Source organism: Clupea harengus, unplaced genomic scaffold (genome assembly GCF_900700415.2).
Source record: "Clupea harengus unplaced genomic scaffold, Ch_v2.0.2, whole genome shotgun sequence".
Taxonomy (NCBI): Eukaryota; Metazoa; Chordata; class Actinopteri; order Clupeiformes; family Clupeidae; genus Clupea; species Clupea harengus.
This window is the reverse complement of record NW_024879581.1, coordinates 1-20000: the sequence shown is the minus strand read 5'-3', so window position 1 is coordinate 20000 and position 20000 is coordinate 1. Positions and strand designations below refer to the sequence as shown.

At 44.1% G+C, this 20000-nt stretch overlaps 1 protein-coding gene across 1 annotated transcript; it reads right to left on the bottom strand.

Annotated features, from left to right (window-relative positions):
* Window positions 1-884: 884 nt before the first annotated feature.
* Window positions 885-14119, bottom strand: nexmifa (neurite extension and migration factor a). The gene is made up of 4 exons (XM_042704058.1): window positions 13533-14119; window positions 8098-8191; window positions 3183-7318; window positions 885-3066 (listed from the first exon to the last, which is right to left on the bottom strand). The coding sequence occupies exons 2-3, from the start codon at window positions 8138-8140 to the stop codon at window positions 3495-3497; spliced, it is 3867 nt and encodes a 1288-aa protein (XP_042559992.1). The 5' UTR covers window positions 8141-8191; window positions 13533-14119; the 3' UTR covers window positions 885-3066; window positions 3183-3494.
* Window positions 14120-20000: the final 5881 nt, after the last annotated feature.

The following is a 20000-nucleotide window of genomic DNA, read 5'->3' as shown; positions in this document are numbered from 1 at the left end:
CTACTTTTTGTGGCATGAAAGCGACTTTGGAATGCACCGTACAAATGTCTCTTTTTACAAAATATGTTTTTGTTATGTCAAGTAAGACATTTAGTTTTTGTTTCTTATTATGATTGTGACATTTTGCTTTCCCCGAAGACCATATAGCCTACAATACACCAAACTGTAGTACGTCAAGACATTGACTGTCAATAATATGCACGTGCTAAATAGTTTCAGATGCTGCTTAGTAGGCCAACTGGAAAAAATAACCGATTATAAACTACTCTTATATAAAATAATGTCAACATTTTGCCGGTGGCATATGTCATATTTTCATCTCACATTAGCTTTCATTTAACAAGATAATTAATGGAACCCCCTTTCCTTACAATTTAGCTGTTTACCAACTTTTACTTACCATACGTTTTTGCGGATTTTAGTCTGTAAGTAAGAGCCACATCTGTGATACAAATGGAGGTTTTTACCAGACAGACACAAACTTCCACAGTGAACCATGAAGCGGGCAGTGGACCGCTATGCCACACAGTATTTCTCCACCACATGGTTTGGTCCCTTACCCAAACACCAGGGGTCACTGGTGCAGACACAAGCCAAGATCTTGCTTCCCATCCTATTCTCAGCTACACCGTTTACTGTAGGCTAATATCATCACAATAAGCACTGACATTCTTTTGGTAGCACGGTTCACTTCTATGAAATGTCCATACATACATATACTATTATTCGTTCATATCACATATACAATATTCATTTATTTAAACCATAAAAGCCTAAATTAAATGCCAAATGAGTGCAGTCACCACCCTCACTCCCAAATGAAGAACATATCAAAATGCATTTATGTGTGTAGTAAGTCTGGTGAAAGACAGGATATCGCTGTAAACAGTGATCAAAAGCTCTTTTTATTGTATATTTATCCCATAAACATGATTACAAAACTTATCAAGTTACCAATATTACAGTTTTCACCATACAGGCTTGATCACAAATATGGAAACTTTTGTACCAGTTACAACAAAAAAGTAATACTAGAATAATTTACATGAAAATCTATAAAACAGCAATGACAATCACAAATTGTCAATATTTTTTTCTGACTGTTTCCAACAATATTTTACACTATAGCACAACACTCTAACGACAAAATTGGTCCAGTTACAAAATTCTCAACAAAGTTTCACAGCTTCATCTCATGGGTCATAATTCCACTCTTCCACGATTCTGTCTTTTTGTAATTGTTTTGGTTTTTGAAACCATAATCTTGGCATTTGATATCCTTTTCACAGCATGAAAAGGCAGGACGCTTAGCCACAGCAAGAGACTTCACAGCACTTTCTAAGAAAAATATACACTTAGAAAATATGTTACAAATTGGCACACGGAAAAATATACAAGTCTTTTAATGTCAAGAGTTCATTGAGAATCATTGTGGCAACAACTCAAGACTATGTTAATAAAGCTCCATATTCTTTTACTTGAAACAAAAGGCAAGGAGTATTTTCTAATCAATGTTTAAAATCATGGCAGTACATCAAACATAACAGTATATCATACATTCATAATTATGGGCACAATAAGAATTCAGTTTTTTCCACAGATTTTTTTTCTAATCATATATCATTTTTTTTAAATGTTCCAGTTTGTGTCTATTCTACCAGCACCATTCAAAGGCGAAAGTCCAGATGAAAAACTGAATTCATACTTTGACTCATGGGAGAAAGAAAAAAACGTACATTCAAAAATGCAGTTACAGTTAGAAAATCATCAGGTGGACTTCTTGAGAGCTGCTGAGAACTGGGCCCCACTTGGACCCCCAGGATAGCAGACATTGTCTGATATAAGCTGAAACATGCATCAGAGACCACAGTAAACAAAGCATATAAAAGAGAAAACATATGTAAGTATGCAAGTTATGCCTCAAAATCGGCACGTAATTCACCCTACATTAACATTAATGCATCACCGAACAAAGGCTCTTTTCGCAACAACAAACAGATTCTCTTGCAACAAACCCTGATATGTATACTTGCTCCTCAAAAAAAAGAAGAAAAAAAAAAAACCTTTGTCATAAAAAACTGGGAGGAATCGGCAATGTATGGTTTAGAGGTTTTTTTCACCACTTGAAAGACTTGGAATTATGTCAACAGCAGTTAGCTTTCCCACCCAGCGCTCGACCCCTCCTCCATATCAAAACATCACAGTACTATATGTGTGACACCAGTGTCTGGGTCCTGTCTTCGTATAAGCCAGTAATTAGTATCATGTGCTCAATCTATTTGGCTCTCCTCATTGGTTGACTGTTGTAGACTGCTGGTGCCATAGAGACAGACTGTGTACCAAAACATGCACCCTTGAAATTCCTCTGCCCTTCAAAACAAACGATCTAATCAACAAACAAACAAAAAACAAAGTTAAAGACTGCAGCAAATGTATGTAGATAAAAATGTCTAAAGTGAGTTGTTCACTGTTTGGCACAATATTTGAAACAGAATTTTCATAGTCAGTAATTAGTAAATAGTGCATACGTTTCTATACAACAGCAATAAATCATTCTTTAAAGATAGAAATAAATAATAAACAAATCAACAAATTCACACACACGTGCACACAACCATCCATCCATCCATACACACACACACACACACACACACACACACCCACAAACACAGGACACATTCTCTATGCTAGAACTTGCCAGATCTGATCATCAAACATCACCAGTGGACCCTGTTAACTGGACTGGGAAAAAAGATAAATAATGCCACATTAAAAACTGTACAAATACCAGCATTAACAGACTGATTTTAGTCAACAGGCCGGCAAATCTCCTGAAGAGACATCTTACTCCCTGCAGAAACCCAAACAGGTTCACTGTTGGCACGATAAAGAGGGAATCTTGGGAAATATCTCGTAGCACAGGAAACCTCTCAGAGTCCCTGACTTTTGAGCAACTGAAGGCAACCACTTGCTGATTTGGCAAACAGATGGAATGTTTTTTTTTTTTTTTTTTTTTTTTTTTTTAAAGCATTGATGAAGATCCACTGAACAGACAAAGACTGAGAGCTGTAACAGAAAACAAAACAACAAAAACATTAACCATCACACAAATGCACTGTTTACCAAGGCATTTTCCGTTCATACAAACATATAAAAAGAAACAAAAGAAACTCATAATGTACCTTGAAACCATATCATAAAAATACAGAAGCAGCAATGTCATAACAAAATGCAGCCATGTGGTTCAGATCCAGGAAAGGTGAACAGGAGTCTGTAGTCTTTGTGACAAACGTGTTTGTGTCATGCAGGTTAGCCTAGCTCGTCTGTATGCTAGGTTGTGGCAGGGTTGGGTTGGTGGGGTAAGGTTTACATCATGCAGTTTCCTCTGGGATGCTGGAGTGCTCAAAAAAAGGTTCAGAAGGGTAGTGTGTACATTAGAGGGGGGTAAAAGAACAGGGGCAATCAACCAATCAACTGAGGCCGGGGACTGAGTGTTACCTCTGTTTCTCAAGTGTTGCGGTCAGTGCTGAATCTTTTGTGTTCCCTTTGCTGAGAGCCAGCTCCTCACGGGCAAATTTGGCACTGCTCTTGTGACGGTACATCTTTTTGTGGGCGGGACGGTGCGGGACAGGGAAGCAGTCCAAACTGAGCGCCGGGAAGAAGTCTGCCGGGATAAGTTTGGGCGGGTTTTTTGCCCCGCGTCCCACCCCTTTCTTCCCTCTCCCCACTGCACTGGCGCTACCCCGCTTCTTCCCGGATTCGATTGGCCCTCCCAGAATCTTCAGCGTCTGGCTCTGGAGTGACTGTTCCCCTGGGGGTGGGCACGGTCCCCACAGTGGCTCAACCGACGCCCGCATGAAGCGCTGAACTTCTGCCATGCCGGACACAATGTTGGACAGGATGTTGGACGGCTCCTTGAACTCCTGTTGGTCGTCGTCAGACAAGCCTCCGACACCAGGCCACTCCCCTGTGAGGCCTAACATGGCGACTGAAGGAGAGTCGGTGCCGCACTGGGAACCCACCATTTCTTTGTCTGCCTTCCCCTCCAGTATGGCTTTGATCTTTCGGGCAGATTTCGACTCCTGCCTGGGGGACTTACTCTGCTCGCCTTTGGCAGCTTTGGAGTTTTTAGTCTTTTTGGGTCCCCACTTGGCACCTTTCCGTTTCGGCCCTTTCTGACCTTTTAAACCCTCCTCATCCTTGCCGTGATTGTTGCTCTCATCCTCATTTTCCTCGTCTGGACCAAAGGAATGTATCTGAAGCAGGTGAGTGTGTCTCGATCCGTTCACGTCCTCAAGCTCAGAGCTCACCACTCCACAGTCCCACTGCAGCTCAGAGGCTCCAGGCTCAGAGGTGAAACCTGCGCCTTGCCGAATCAGATGAGGGGAAGGGTTGGGAGTCTCAGGAGGAGACATCTCGGACAGAGAGGCATGACGAAACTTGTCCGGTGTAAAGTTGGAGATGTCAAGAAGGTCTGTTGACTCGCGCAGCGGGGTCACTTCCTCCAGGCTCTGCTGCAGCACCAGCTGCGGGCTGCAGTGGGACAGGAAGTTGTCATTCATCTCACCCTCTTCCCCCTCGCCTTCTCCCTCATGCAGGCTCAGGGAGCTGTAGTTGCTGGAGGCAACAGAGAGCGAGCCAAGGGAGTCGAAACTGACAAGCCGCCCGACACCACCGTCACCTTGAGTTCTGCTATACTCCAGGTCCAGACGCTGCTGCTGCTCAGGTTCCAGTGACTCCTCGCTGGATACAGCTCTGTTGTCTCCGACTGATGACAAAGGATGGTCAGTCAGGAGGGTCTGCTTGGGAAAGCCAGAGTGCAGCATGGGAGATTGAGAGGGGATGGCAGGCGGGAAAGGAAGTTGGTCTGTCTCCCCAGGCTGAGACGGCCACGTCGCGGGGTAGTTAGTGTCTGCGTGATGTGCGGTGTCGCTGGCGTAACCTTGGGCTTGCTGATTCTCTGCAGGGTAGCTGCCATGGGCATGGGGGGACTGCGGAAGCTCCGACTCAGAAGGGGGTGAGAGAACGCAACTTTGGGGGGGTTGAAAAGGTACCTCAAGAAGGAACGGCTGGGACTGTTGCTGCTGTGGCAACGGAAAATAGGACGTGCAAGCATTGTTTGATGAATCAGACGCCTCCAGCAAGGTCTGAAGATAGCCTCCTAGGAGAGGGGGCACGTTGGCAGAAGCGGTGCCCCCCTGGGAGTTCAAGGTCAAAGTGCATTTGTCTGGTGCATTGCTGCTGGTGCTCACTTTTGAGTCTTGGGGGTTTCTTGTGCGTGACTCACATGGGGTACCATAGACACTGACTACCTTGGCTGACGGGTTAGCCTGGGCCTGGGCCTGGGCCTGGGCCTGGGCCTGTGCGTCCGCCAGCTTCTTAGCCCTTAGTCGAGCCTCACTTTTGAATTTCCTCACCCGTACAGGTTTGTTGTCCTTGCACCTCTCTTCACTCTCTTGTCTTGCTGCCCTTCTCCTTGGTCCCGGACCCCTTGGGCAATCCAACGTGACATTTCCTAATACCAAATCATCACTCACAGGCATTCTGTCTCCCAATTTCTCTGGTTCAGCTGTGTTCATCTGGAATGATGTCACTTCCTGTCTGTTGCCTGCAGTGGGCATTTTTTCCACTGCATGAATCCGTTGGATCCTCAGCCGGTTGGCAATCCTGTGTCTACGTTTTTTCAGACCAGAGCTGGGTGACAATCTGCAGCCATTGAGATGTTTCACGTTGTCGCCTAGTGCCAGCTGCTCCTCCTTTTGGCTCTGCCAAAAGGCCTTCAGAGGGGCCAGTTTCTCATACTGGGTCAGGGAGTCCTCACTTAAACTAACAGGGGTGGTCGATGCATCCACTCTTCCAAGTTTCACTGTCATATGTTTGACTCCTTTGAAACGGTTGATGATTATGTACTTAATGATGACCGGTGGGTCCTTCCGGTGGGACTTTCGTCTCTTTTTAGGGCACCAGTCATCATCTTTTTCCCCCTTTGGCCCGATTTTCGGCTTCGGCTTCTTCTCTGCGTGGTTCTCACCATTCCTCTCGCTCTCAATGGAGTCCACGTCGTAGAGGTAGTCCTCGCGGAAGGCCACCTTCCTCTTCGCACGGAGCCGGTAACTCAGCTGGCTGGAGGAGCTGGAGTTCTCCCGTGACAGATTGCCGTGCTCCCGCCGTGCGAGCCAAGTGTCAGGGGATGACCCTGTGCAGGAGCTGTCGTCGTCACTAAACTCAGCAGACTCCCCGGGCGAGCTGCTGAAGTCAAACAGCGACTGGCTGGCAGGGCTGATGATGGGGGTCGTCGAGAGGGTGTCACCTTTGTCCATATCCCACGATTCCGGCTTCTCACTCAACGTCTCTCGCCTGGTGCATGCTGGGAAGAAGCCGAGGTGTTGTGCCTCCTGCTGAACCAAGGCGTCGGCGTCGCTGCCGCTCTCATCAACCCCGTCTGGGAAGGACTCGTATCGGATCTTGAGCGAGCAGACATCCCCAGCCAGGGTGGTGTCCTCCTCCTGGAACATGTAGTTCTCCACATCCTCCTCGCAGAAGAGGTTGACAGCCAGCTCGCTGCGGGAGCAGAGGTCCAGCAGCTCCATGCGGCTCTCGCTGATGAGAGACTCCAGGCAGCTCCAGTCCTGCGTCTCCTCCTCCCCCAGGCCCTCGTAGATGCTCTGCGCCGCCGGGTCCCCATCCGACTCACTCCCCTCTCGCATCGCCCGCTCGGCCGCTTCCTCCTCCACGGATGATGCCGACGCAGCTCCCGCCACCACGTGGGCCGAGCCACTGAGGAGCTGATCAGACAGGACCGGCTCCCCGGATTGGCTGGAGGATGAGCTGAGGCACTGAATGGTTGAGGCTGGGCAAGGTTGGAAGTCCTGAGTGAGGCCTAGGACAGACTCACAAGATTCAGGCTCTGCAGAACCTTCGGTGTGAGAACTCAGACAGTCACCTCTCCCCTCAATGCAGCCAATACAACTGCCACTGCCACCGCCACCTCCACTGCTATCACTGCAACCCAACTCCATTGTAGAGAGAGGAGCCCTATCTGCACAGCTCTGAGGCCAAGGTTTTACTGACGTGGCACAGGAGATGGAGGAGAGGGAAGATAAGGAGGAAGAAGAGGAGGAGGAGAGTGGAGAGAGTAAAGAAAATGAGGAGAGGGAGGAGAGAGAAGCTGGCGGGGCTGCGGCCTCATCAGGGATATCCACGAGGCCTGGGGAGGATGAGGGAGACAACACCGCTGGGCCGTGAGCTGGGACACTGACTGTGTGAGGCGTCAAAGTCGGATAAAGATTGTGGAGCTGTTCTATTGTTGACTCTGGAGCTGAAAGAGGTTGAGGTAAAAGAAAGAAAGAGAGTGAGAGAGAGACAGAGAGAGGAGGAAGGATGGAGGGAGAGAGATAGAGAGAGCAAAACATTAAACATATGACATTATATGTAAGAGAAGAAATTATGTTCGAAGGTAAAACTCGAATTTTGTGTGAGACAGAGAGAACTCATTTTAGCTGGTGACTGAAAAATGGTTGTTGACAGAACAGTAACACACCCATTACTGCATTTCATATTGACAGTAATTTGGGGATTTAAATGCACACCAACAATGATAACGGTCCTAGCTGAGTTTTCATGTCTGCAATAATTTTCTCATTGTGGCTCTCGGAGTCTCATCATGATTGCAGCACTCTCACTTCTCAGTTTGCTTCCATATCTGTCTCCAATTGTATTCTTTCTCCTTTTCGCCCGGTTCCCAACCACCAATTACCCTTATTTTCTCTCTGTACGTGTAACCACAAGAAGGCTGAAATTAGTATGTGCCACACCTAATACTGTACGTGTGCAGATGGCTGCCGGCCTCATTTCACAAGCAGAGCGGTTTTTTTTAGGTGTTTTTCAGCAGAGACATCAAGTGTGTGCAACACCTAAATGTTTAGATAAAGGCATCATAGGTGAGGTTTCCCTTAATCAGCACATAAAGTTACAGGCAACATCAGAAAATGAGCTTTGAGTTCAATTCCTACCCACAATAAAAAAAATTTCACTGCGATGCAGCCTACTTGGTGAACAATGGATCCTGTGTATGAGCATCTACCTTCAGCCACTTACTTCTTTGTTGAAGGCAGCACTTGGGGTTCTGGAGGACATCCATCAATCATCAATAGTTATAATTCTTTCGGTGCATCTCTGCCCCGTGTCCAACCTACAAAAACAAATACAAAATGTATAATGTAAATGTACATATACATTACAATACAACGTACAAGTGAAATACTAGTTAACCACATTGTTTTAAACATTGGGAATTTGTATTAAATAAACATAAAGTACAACATAAATATACAATTATGTGCAATACAAGTTGACCATGTCATTGAACTGTAAGAAACTGTCTTGCCAATCTGTTTAATGGTATGTTCCCAAACTGGTGAACCTCACCCAGTCCGTCATAGAAAATACATGCTTTAAGAAATGAACCAACTGTCTTGATGACTAATGACGGCATTAAAGTATTTGTCTCTCATGCACATACTTGCTTTTAGAAAATGCCAATCTAAGACCCAGTAGCCTCTAGGTCAAAATATGAAAGTCTCAGAAAAACACAATAAAATGAAGGCCGAATTCATCTCATGCCGTGCTGCACAAAACACAAAACAGGAGTGGAAATCAGAGCAGATTACTAATGAGAGGCCACATGGGATGTGACCACTTCAGTCAATAATGCATAGGCTTAAATAAAACATGGATTAGGATTATTTATTGTATTATATTTTCTGTCGTTTTATTTCTTGGAGGACCCCTTCATATCAGAGGTGTCAAGCACATTTGTTGGCTTTCTGAGGGTTCAGCTCCGGTCCAGATTAAACCTCAATATTACTGTCTCTGCCTTCAACAACCCATGTTGTCCTTGTTTGGTTTTACCCAGTGCTTTGTAGTATTTGTGCACTAGCAATTATGACTTGCCTAAGAGTGTAATTTCACATCACCGTGATGCAGGCAGACAACTCATAAAATGTGACGCAGTGTGTTCTACACTTAGTTTTCCTTAACCCCCCCACCCCCACCCCCACCCCCCCGCACACACACACACACACACAAACATACACCCATTATCTGCAATCCACTATATACACATTGTTAACATAACATTATAACATTTTGGAACATTAGAGCATTCTCCACTGCAGTAAACCTATGCTCAGATTTCTAATAGCCCATATTCTGTAACATTTTGATCCTTTTGCCCCATTCATCCAGTCTTACAGATATGAACTCTTTATTACGTCATACTCTCCTCTTCTCTTCACGCTCTCCTCTTTATGAGGTCCCAAACAGCAGCTTCTCTAGACCAAATCTGGCCCTGTTATGTTTACATTTACATTCACTCCAGGACACCTTGGAGTAAGCACTAAGTACTAAATCTATTCAATAAGACAAAATGCACGGAGATCAGGTAAGGAAGTGCACGGTAAATGCGAATTAGGCATATTAGGGTGTTAGGCGAGGGGCTGCTTGCGAAAGAGAAGACTGCCAGATCAGTTTATCAGTTCCCTGTGAAGAGGCAACATGTCTATTTGATATTAATTAGATTTTAAAAAGTAAACCTTGAGTATTGAGTCATGCTGGCTCCTTAGTTTCAGAGTGTAGGTGTAAAACTGTGATGAGCCAGTGAGTGCGCTAGTATTTCTTTTAATGACAACCCTCCCGGTAAACAATCAGCAGTACACAAATAGATTAACTTCTCATTGCTATTTAAAGGTAAACAGTAACAGTTTTTTCGTGTAAATGTTCAGAAAAGCAATAATGGGATGTACTTGAATAAATTGTATATTTTGTGTCTGACATTTTTCTATATTTTTTTCTCATGCATAACTGCAACAATAGCACTGTCAATAACTTCAATAATATGAAATTATATTATCACTTAATTAACATTACCGGTTCATGCTAAATCAATTAACTGACTCCACCTTTCCTTTTGCAAGGTTTCCAGGCATAACACTTACATTTCTAAACAGGCCTTCCAGTTTTAACACAGTGCTTGTAGAACATAATCTATAGGGACTGGCTGTAGAAAATGTAGCCAGCTACCTGCCTTGTAAATGCTTGTCAAATGTTTATGTAAATCAAACATCCATGATTGCAGCTTCCCAACCTGGGTTGTCTTCCATGTAACTCGGCAACTGTTTACAAAAACAGAACCAGTAGCCTACAACGTGGGGTGTTTCAGACAAACACCATAAGTCATCAAGAAGCGAGTGATCTTGGAAATCCTGGACTAGATCCTAGACTCATCTGCTACGGTATTTGCAATCTGTTATCTACAGCATGCAGTGTGCTGTCTACACTCAACTCCACGCTACAGTTGTCCATAATCACATTTCATACTGAAAACAGGTCCTGATTATCAGTCTCTTCATTGTCTACTGTGCTGCCTGCTCCTGCATCCTATCTCCTCCTTAGTGAGGAAAAGAGTTAAGGCTTTAATGCACACACAGTAAGTACAAACATGCTCACTCTCCTCAAAAGCTATCAAGAGCTAGCATATTGATTGGATCAGACACATTCAAAAATAATATGCCCCAGTAAGCTTAATCATTTATTTGCTCACAGGCTTTTGTTCATATATCAGTGTGTGATTATGATAAGTCAGGGTAAATAACATTTCTCCTGGCTGCTGATTGGATGGGAGTGGAAGGACTAGTCATGTGCATCAGAGGTTGTGCCACCATGCAGATGTCTGGGAGTTGCACTCTTTCCCTGGTGTACACATTCACTATGACAACAGGACATTAAGAGTTTCTCTCCTGTTCTTCCCCTGGTGTATACATTCACTATGAGAAAAGGACATTAAGAGTTTCTCTCCTGTTCTTCCCCTGGTGTATACATTCACTATGAGAAGAGGACATTAAGAGTTTCTCTCCTGTTTAATGTTACAGCAACAGCTGTGATATTTGGGAGCTGTGATATTTAGAGGGTATTTGTTCAGAAGGTATTCAAGCATTTTCTGCAGTTAAATAATTGTATGAGATTATTCAGAGCTTGGACACAGCTGCCTTTGCATTTATTGACTAACTGATAAAGGTCAATTTATAGTCCAGTTTAGAAAACTAGTAGTTCTATTAAGCCATATATGTGGAAAATTATAGAAGGAGTCTTGAACCTAGACGGATTCTTAAAGGAATGCAGTAAAGCAAGAAAATTGTCAGAACTGCAGTGGAATCGCGCATATCCTGATTGAAAGCAGCAGTATGGAGTTCTGGTCCAAAAGTAGTGATCTAACTACCAAACAAACCCCAACAACACAGTTGGTACTGATAAAACTATTGCTAGCGTGTGTCTTTTTGCAATATAGTTGGCGATGTCGTGCTGCAAAATCTTTTCTTACATTTTCGCAGGGTGATCTGACCCTGACCACCAGTTGTTTGACCTCGACACAATCTCTCGCCCATCCCCTGACATAATCCAAATAATCAAAACAAAAGCTCAAACTTTTACAGATTTCAATCAACTGCATATCTTCAGTTCTGAGAAGAGTGTTTATAACACTATAACAGCCAGGGACCCCAGCTTTAACTGTATTGTGCCTTTTAGTGTGAGCAGCTTCCCTCTATTACAGCTGTAAGACGACAGCAAAGCAACAGAATATCTGAAATTGAAACTAGAACTGACAGAAGGATATCCAGTGATACAACATATCAGGAAATCAGCCAGCCAATGAGAAATTAGTCATTTCTGTGACCATGGTACATAGTAATTTCAAAGGTAAAAAGGTAAGCCTGAAACTGTTTCTGTTTCTCAGAAGAGTTACACGATGAAACTAGAACTGACAGGGGTGAACTGCACGAGGGCAAGGAAGGGGAGCATATAGCATCACATCTCCTCCAGGCAGATGCTCCTTCATGAGTGCACACCTGGGACAAGAGCAGATCTGTAAGCATACTGGTAAAGGAAGCATTGAGTAGGAGCCTGCACCTTACTAACCTTAAAGGTGCCATACACAGTTTTGTTGTCAAAGATAAAGATGCTTCTAGACAAATCATAATGTAATTCAAACAAAAGAGTGACAAGATAAAAAAAATTACAGAGGCCCTGAACATTCAGTGTATCTTGATGCTTTGCTCCAGATTCGTTTTATGCATGCATTGTCAGGGCAGGAAAATGTAAACAACTGCAATAAAGGGCCAGATCATGACAACAGACTAATAATGTCCATATAGTGCATATGAATATTGAGAAATACTCAATAATCAACCTTTCAGATAAAACATTTTTTTAAGTCCTGCATTATTTTATGAAAACAAAAATCTACACATTGCACACTACTGCAGCAACTGGAGGCACCATTTGCTATTGCATTCTGTGATGTGGCCACCAACTTGTTGGTCCTCCACACACAGACAAACACACCTGTACCGTGCAGGGATGAACACAATAGATGTGTGAATGCTTACATCAACCACATACCAACAGACAACATTTTGATTCTGTGACATTCTCAAATAGATAGGCATGAAGAGTGCAGACATACCACAGGACATGCCAATATTTGATGTTCTAGCTCTAAAAGGATGCCATTTGGCAGCTCTGTTTTAAACTTCATTTGGATATATCAATGTTATTAGGCCTACTGAATAAAAACAGCTGAGCTTTATCACGAAGACATGCTGGTCATGTAAATGATCCTTCAGTATTAACGTGAAGGTCATCTTGAAGTCAAACAAACACAAAACTAACAGTGCAGTAGCCCTATTTTTCATGCATCTGTGTTTTACAAGCATGGGAAATAACGGGACCAGGAACCAGAGTCCCGGCACAACATCGGCTAGTTTTACACCATTAAAAGGTAGGCTACCTCTGGCAAATACCGAACAACAACAATAATAATATATGGAAATACAATTTTAAACATTTGTATTAGGAAATCTGTTTCAGTTCAGTCAGTAGGCTATAACAGGCGTGCTCAAACCAACCCAAGTGCCGCATGTTAACATAACCTGCATGTAGGCTATATCACTTCTTCAAACTGCCAATAAACCAGAAAAAGAGTGTATACAGATTACTGCAGCATGAGACGCAGCATCGCACACTGTAGGCCTAGTGTGCACAGAGAAGCATGTTCTGACGTTTTATTTTCACGGGAAGGGAATGGTGTGTGTGAGAGAGGACGGGTACTGGGGGGCAGGGCATTATTATTGCCTGCATAGAGCACAACCAGCCAAATCGATGGCCAGCCTTTCGTATTAGCATTCATTCAGCAGGGTGTTCAGTCTTTCTAAGGGCTAGTGTTATGACAAACAATTGACATATATACAGCTTACAAGGTTACGCGTATAACTCTATTAGTCTCCCGGGAGTAGTGTATTCGTCTTTCCCTCGCTGTTGCATGCTCACATCAAGCATCTTGGGCTGATCCGCACCGTATCAGTCTTACCACCCTAGACACCCGTCGTATCACCGTCAACATTACCCGCGTTTCATGCGATTAAGGAAAAAGATTACACCGTGTGTGATTCCCACGCTGTATTTTGCCGCAAGCTCACCTTGTTTTTAACCCACGAGCCAGGACTCTTCTGTAGCAGCAGGTGGACGCGCCTCTCGCGCCGCGGATCGCCTACCACTCCATTTTTATTTCCCGATGCTGTTCGGTTCCTAGGAAACAATCAAAGCTCTGCCCTGTCCCGATTGCTCTCTCATCCTTGTGGTTAACATGAGCGCGGTGGCTGCTGTCATACAGACAACAACTGCGTGGGCTACTCAAGCTGTTTTTTTTTTTTTTTTTCTGTGGATGTTTTTCTACCCACAGCTACACCCCGTCCCTGGTAACGACGACGCACTCATGCGCTGCTACCCCCCCTTTTGAGACCTGCCATAAAGAGCGCGCCCACACATAGTTCGCGGGATCGCGCTTAGCGTGCCCGGCTAAACAGGTGCAGCGCTCTCGGGAGTAGCTAGACTGGCGAGGGAGTCTGCTTCAGACTACTGAACAATTCTTCCAAAGTCATAAACTTGGCATGTGGACAAAAGAATATGTGCTCTATACTGTGCTCTAACCAGCTACTTCATTATGTAGAAGCCTAATTAGCATTGACGTGAACTGGGCTAAGCCAACATCCATCATCCCATCTGGAAGGGTCACATTACCCATTAGAGCCTATAAATAAAATTACATTTATGTACATCCTTCTGTAATAGGAGATCAGCCCTCATGCTGTGTTCGGTCAAAAGGGACCGTTTTGAAACTTCTTTAGTTTCTTTTTTATAACGGTCTTTAATCAAAAATATTTTCTTTGATCTCAAACTCACGAGGATCCATGACATCCTTCATCAGCCTATATGAATGCATACAAAAAATTATAGTAAAATGTATGAATTCTTTTTTTACAAATAATTTGACTTTGTTACATTTGGTGTGTTTCCGGTCAAAAATGACTGAGCCTTCAAAATGAATGTCTAAGACTGTAATGATTAGAGTTTTATGAGTGAAAAAAAAAACGTTTTTGGATGTCACATTTCAATGCAGCCAGTTGGGTGCTGATATGAATAGGTGTGCATTTTCATCATGAATCATAAAAAGCATTTTTACAAAAAGCATTATTAATATTTATGTCAGGCCAGTCAATTCTATTCCATTCTAAAACTATGTTGTGAACACAACATGAGGGTTATACACAGACAAATACATAGAACAATCCAAACTTAAGACTCCTACTGCCTGGGGCAGGGAAACCTAGTTCCCATCGAGTTCCCAGGACATATGGAATGCAAGTTATAGTAGACAATATAAGGGTCAATTCTGGTGTACTGGTACACAATATCTGCCAATTTAAGAATTGTTCATTTCAGTGTGTTGCAGTGAGACAGTTATTCTGCTGTTAATACCATGTGCCTATCACTATGACTGCACTTCCTGGTGTCTGGTTCCACCCTGGTCAGAGTATTTGTCACTTTTTGACCATGTGATGTGGATGAGGTATATTAGCCTCTGGGTCCATCCCATGGTCCTCTGGGTTCATCCCATGGTCCTCTTCTATCCCATGGTCTTCTTTAATCCCATGGTCCTCTTCTATCCCATGGTCCTCTTTAATCATCAGCTGGAGGCTAAGGGTCGAGAAGAGGAGGTGATGCAGCTTATAGATAAATTACCAGCTCTTTACTTTGGTCCTATTGCGGCATCCGACGCGATTTCGCTCGGATCCACTTTGGCAGGGTAGATAGATGTTCAGAACGCGTGAAGTCAGAGTTTCAGATTTTATTTTATTAACAACGTAGGGTTTATACAACAACCACGTTTACGTTCACGACCACGACCACGGTCAAAAAACTGTGTCCTTCCACACCCGCCAACTCATTCAAACACCCACCACCTGTTACCTGTATGTAAAGGTAAATCACCAAAAAGGGCGAAGTTTAGACACCCAATCCGTGCCCAACACCAAGCACCCTGTGACACGGGCTACACCAAACATCACAGCAGAGCCTAGATCGCAATACTAACAATATTCAAAATACCAGAAATTACCAAACAACATAAATATCACAAATAAATCACAAACAGCAGAAATGGCTCCAACATCCCGGCCCCTATTTGTCCATAATATCCAATTGACAATTATACAATAATAAACATGGAGCATTTCGTAATTTTCAAATGTTAGAGTCCATACATTTTAGTCATAACAATGTCCAATGAAAATGGTTAATTCTTCTTCGAAAAAAGGTTTTCAAAAATCCCCAAAATAATGTTCTTTTCCTGTAAAGTGCAAAGAAAAGATTAATTAAATGTCAGTCCCAACGTAAGAGTCAGTCAGAGTCAAATCAACTGAGGCCTCCAGGAGAAAGCATAGTTTAGTGATGGGCCTCTCCAGGATGTTGCTCTTTATTCTGACCTTCACCCGTCTGACATGTCTTCTGCTGTCCGGGATTGTCTCGGTCACTCTCCCCATAAGCCATGAATTGCGTGGTGATGTTTCATCCACAATCAGGACAAGGTCATCTGGCTTGAGATTCTTTCGCACTACATTCCACTTTTGCCTTTCCTGCATGAGAGTGAGGAACTCTTTGACAAAGCGTTTCCAGAACAGGTCAGCGATGTACTGCACCTGTCTCCATCTCCTTCTGGAATAGCAGTCATCCTTCTGAGACACTCTGGGAGGCAGCAGGGGTTTTCCTTTCAGCAGGAGCAGATGATTGGGTGTGAGGGTACTGTTCACGTATCGCCACTGAGACTTCTCTGCTAGATCTCTGATGGTGGATACTCTGTTCGCCACATATGTCTGAAAGCGGATGGTGTCATTGAAGATGTATTTCATGACTGTGGTGCTGTCAGTCCAGTAGACTGGTGGCTGAAGAGAGTATTCAAGTTCCTTTTCCAGCATTCTGTTGATTCGAACGGCCAGGACTGCGGCTGCCAGTTCCATTCTGGGAATGGTGATCGGTTTCAGCGGGGCTACTCTTCCTTTGCCCATCACAAAGGCAATGTGAATGAGACCTCTGGTGTTGGTGAGTTTCAGGTAGCTCGCTGTGCCGTATCCCACCTCACTGGCATCACAGAAATGATGTAGCTGGGCATCGCAAACTTCTCCAAAGTCCTGTGGCCGGTAACATCTTCTGATGTTCAGGCTTGTCAACTGGTTCAGACCACCGATCCATGTTTCCCATCTCTTGGCAACGGCGGGCGGAATCTCTGAGTCCCATCCATAGTTTCCTCTGCAGAGTTCTTGCATTATCCTCTTTGCTGGGAGGACCATAGGTGCAAGAAACCCAAGAGGATCGAAAACAGAGTTGGCGACTGAGAGTATGCCCCGCCGTGTATAAGGCTGTTGTTTTAGAGAGAGATTAAAACATAAGGTGTCTGACGCAACGTTCCACTGCACACCAAGAGCGCGCTCTAATGGCAGCTCACTCTTCTCCAGGTTGACATCTGCCATTTCTTTTAAGGCTCTGTCTTCTTCTGGGATTGAGGCTAGCACAGATCTGCTGTTGCTCACCCACTTAGTTAATCTGAAGTCTCCTGTTGCACATGCTGCTCTTAGCTCACTGACCATACATATGGCTTGTCTGTCAGAGTAAACAGATCTCAGACAGTCGTCCACATAAAAGTTATTTCTGATGGCATTCATGAACTTAATGTAGTCTGAACGAAATGACTCATTCTTCATGAGCTTCCTCCGCAGCGTCATGGCTCTCAGCTCGGCTACGGTCTTGTTGCTTGGCATGGTCAAGTTCTCATCACGAAAGAGCAGTCGCATCATATAATGGCCATCTTTCTTCACAGTTGACTCATCAGCAATTTTCAAGAATTTCTTGTCTTCAAAAGACAGTTCAGGTTGCTCCTCACAGGCCCTTTCCGGGAAGTCCAGGTTGTACTGCTTGACCAGCGGTTCCTCTAATCTTGCTACAGAGATTCTGTTGGAAGAGACACACGGTCGGCCATGTTCATCAGTAGGTGCACCACCACTCAATGGTCCATTGATGAGCCATCCTAAGTGGGTCTTGACAGCATAAGGCCCGTCTCCTTGGCTGTGAATGATTCTCCAAGGCTCCAGTGCCCGGGGGGAATTGGCTCCGATAAGCAGACCTATATCTGCTTTAATGGCTGCAAGTTGAACGTCTTTTAAGTACGGCCACTTCTGTAAATCCTTCTGTGCAACAATGTTCTCATGGCTCACTGGGATTCTGGATTGCGTGAAGACTTCAGGTAAGTGCATAAAGTCTGTTCCATCAATGCTGCTCACCTCTAATCCATTCACATGGTAATTATTCACAACTCTTTCTTGTCCCATTGTTCTTAACAGGATTTCAGTTCTTCTGCCCTCAACATGCAGATCTTCGATCAGCTTCTCTGTGCAAAAGCATGCATTGCTTCCAGGATCGAGGAATGCATAGGTTTGTATGACTTGGTTGCTTTTCACACTCTTTATCTTCACAGGCACAATGGCAAGCGTACAGTCAGACACACCGGCCCCAGTATGCTTCGTAGACATTGCAACAGCAACTGAATTACTGCTGGCTTCGGGGATGGTGGACTGCTCCACTTGGCCACTATGGCTAGCGTAGCCCTAATATGCAGAAGGCCTTTGCATTGAGGTTGGTTGCTGATGGATATGCAGAATTGTCGGGTGTTTCTTCTGACATGTTTGGCAGGTCAGACGTTTCTTGCATGCGCTACTTGTGTGACCTTTGATAAGACAAGCGAAGCACATTCCATTTTCTTTTAAGAACTGAACCTTTTCTTTATGTTGCTTTGCTGCAATCTGGTGGCAGGATTCCATAAAGTGGTTTCCTTTGCAGAAGATGCATGGCTTTGTGAATGCCACTCTTGAGAGGTTCCCTGGGAGGTTCTCCGGTTCTCTTGTTCTTTTCTCACCCAGCAGTGCATGAGTTACTACTGGAGTGATTGTGGTAGCGAAGCTTTTCCTGCTCACAGTCACCTTCTGTTCAGGTGTTTTTATGTTTCTAGCAGGTGACTGTTGGAGAGAGCCGAACACTGGGTCTAACAATATTCTTGACTGCTTTTCAACAAATTCCACAACATGATTAAATCTTGCTCTTCTCTGTGTGTTTTCCTGTATGTTCCATGCTTTGACTCTCCATCTTTCCTGTAGCTTGAATGGCAATTTTGACAGGATCAGCTTTAAGTTGGATGGGGTGTCAAGCTCAGACATATCAGACAAGTCTCTTGCTACATTACAACAGCTTCTTAAATACAGGGCATAGCTGTGCAGCTCTTTTCCATCCTCAGATCTTATGACATTCCATGTCAGGGCTTTTTCAATGTAGGCATTGGTGAGGCGATACGGATCTCCAAAATGAGCATTCAGCAGACGCTTAGCTTCCACATATCCATGACTTGCATCCATATGCAGACAGCTTCGAACAAGCTCTTTCGGCTGACCAGAAGTATATTGCTCAAGGAAATAAAGACGGTCCAGGTTACTGTCTGTTTTTCTTTCCACACAATGTTCAAAAGCCTGAAGGAATGGACGGTAGCTTAAAAGATCACCATTGAAAATAGATATTTCTCTGATTGGCAGAGAGGCTTGTCTGATATGTCTGAGCTTGACACCCCATCCAACTTAAAGCTGATCCTGTCAAAATTGGCGGGAGTAGAAGGACACAGTTTTTTTACTTATATTGCGGCATCCAACGCGATTTCGCTCGGATCCACTTTGGCAGGGTAGATAGATGTTCAGAACGTGTGAAGTCAGAGTTTCAGATTTTATTATATTAACAACGTAGGGTTTACACAACAACCACGTTTACGTTCACGACCACGACCACGGTCAAAAAACTGTGTCCTTCTACTCCCGCCAACTCATTCAAACACCCACCACCTGTTACCTGTATGTAAAGGTAAATCACCAAAAAGGGCGGAGTTTAGACACCCAATCCGTGCCCAACACCAAGCAGCCTGTGACACGGGCTACACCAAACATCCCAGCAGAGCCTAGATCGCAATACTAACAATATTCAAAATACCAGAAATTACCAAACAACATAAATATCACAAATAAATCACAAACAGCAGAAATGGCTCCAACAGGTGCTGTTGCAATTATGACAGAGGCCAGTGGTAATGAGCTAGGTGTGTGTGTGTGTGTGTGTGTGTGTGTGTGTGTGTGTGTATTTATGTGTTGGTGTTGGTTAATCAGACTCACTCACTGTTTGCAGTAAGTCATGTTGACAAAATATACTGAGTGTACTTCTGTGTCTGCTGTTGCTAATGTTGCTGTATTGTGTGCAATGCATCATGGTACACAACTCAGACAAAGACTCAACGCCTGGAGTGCACCCTTCACTGTCACTCATTGCCACAGGGTTAAACGTGGCCTTTGCTATTCTTTCCTATGCACTGTGGCAGCATTCAGAAGTCGCACTGCCCTTGAACACGGCCATGACTCATCTGACCGTGACAATGAGAACGGTCTGTGATTGTCTGCCAATACTCATTGTTAACTATAGCAGCCACACTGTCAGGACACTAGCCATGATTTGGTGTTGAGTTATAT

What these genes read in the sequence shown, in the direction of transcription:
- nexmifa (XM_042704058.1), bottom strand. Translation starts at nt 8,140, where the DNA reads ATGGATGTCCTCCAGAACCCCAAGTGCTGCCTTCAACAAAGAA. An exon ending in GTGCTGCCTTCAACAAAGAA is followed by an intron (nt 7,319 to 8,097) that starts GTAAGTGGCTGA and finishes AACCTCTTTCAG; the next exon opens with CTCCAGAGTCAACAATAGAA.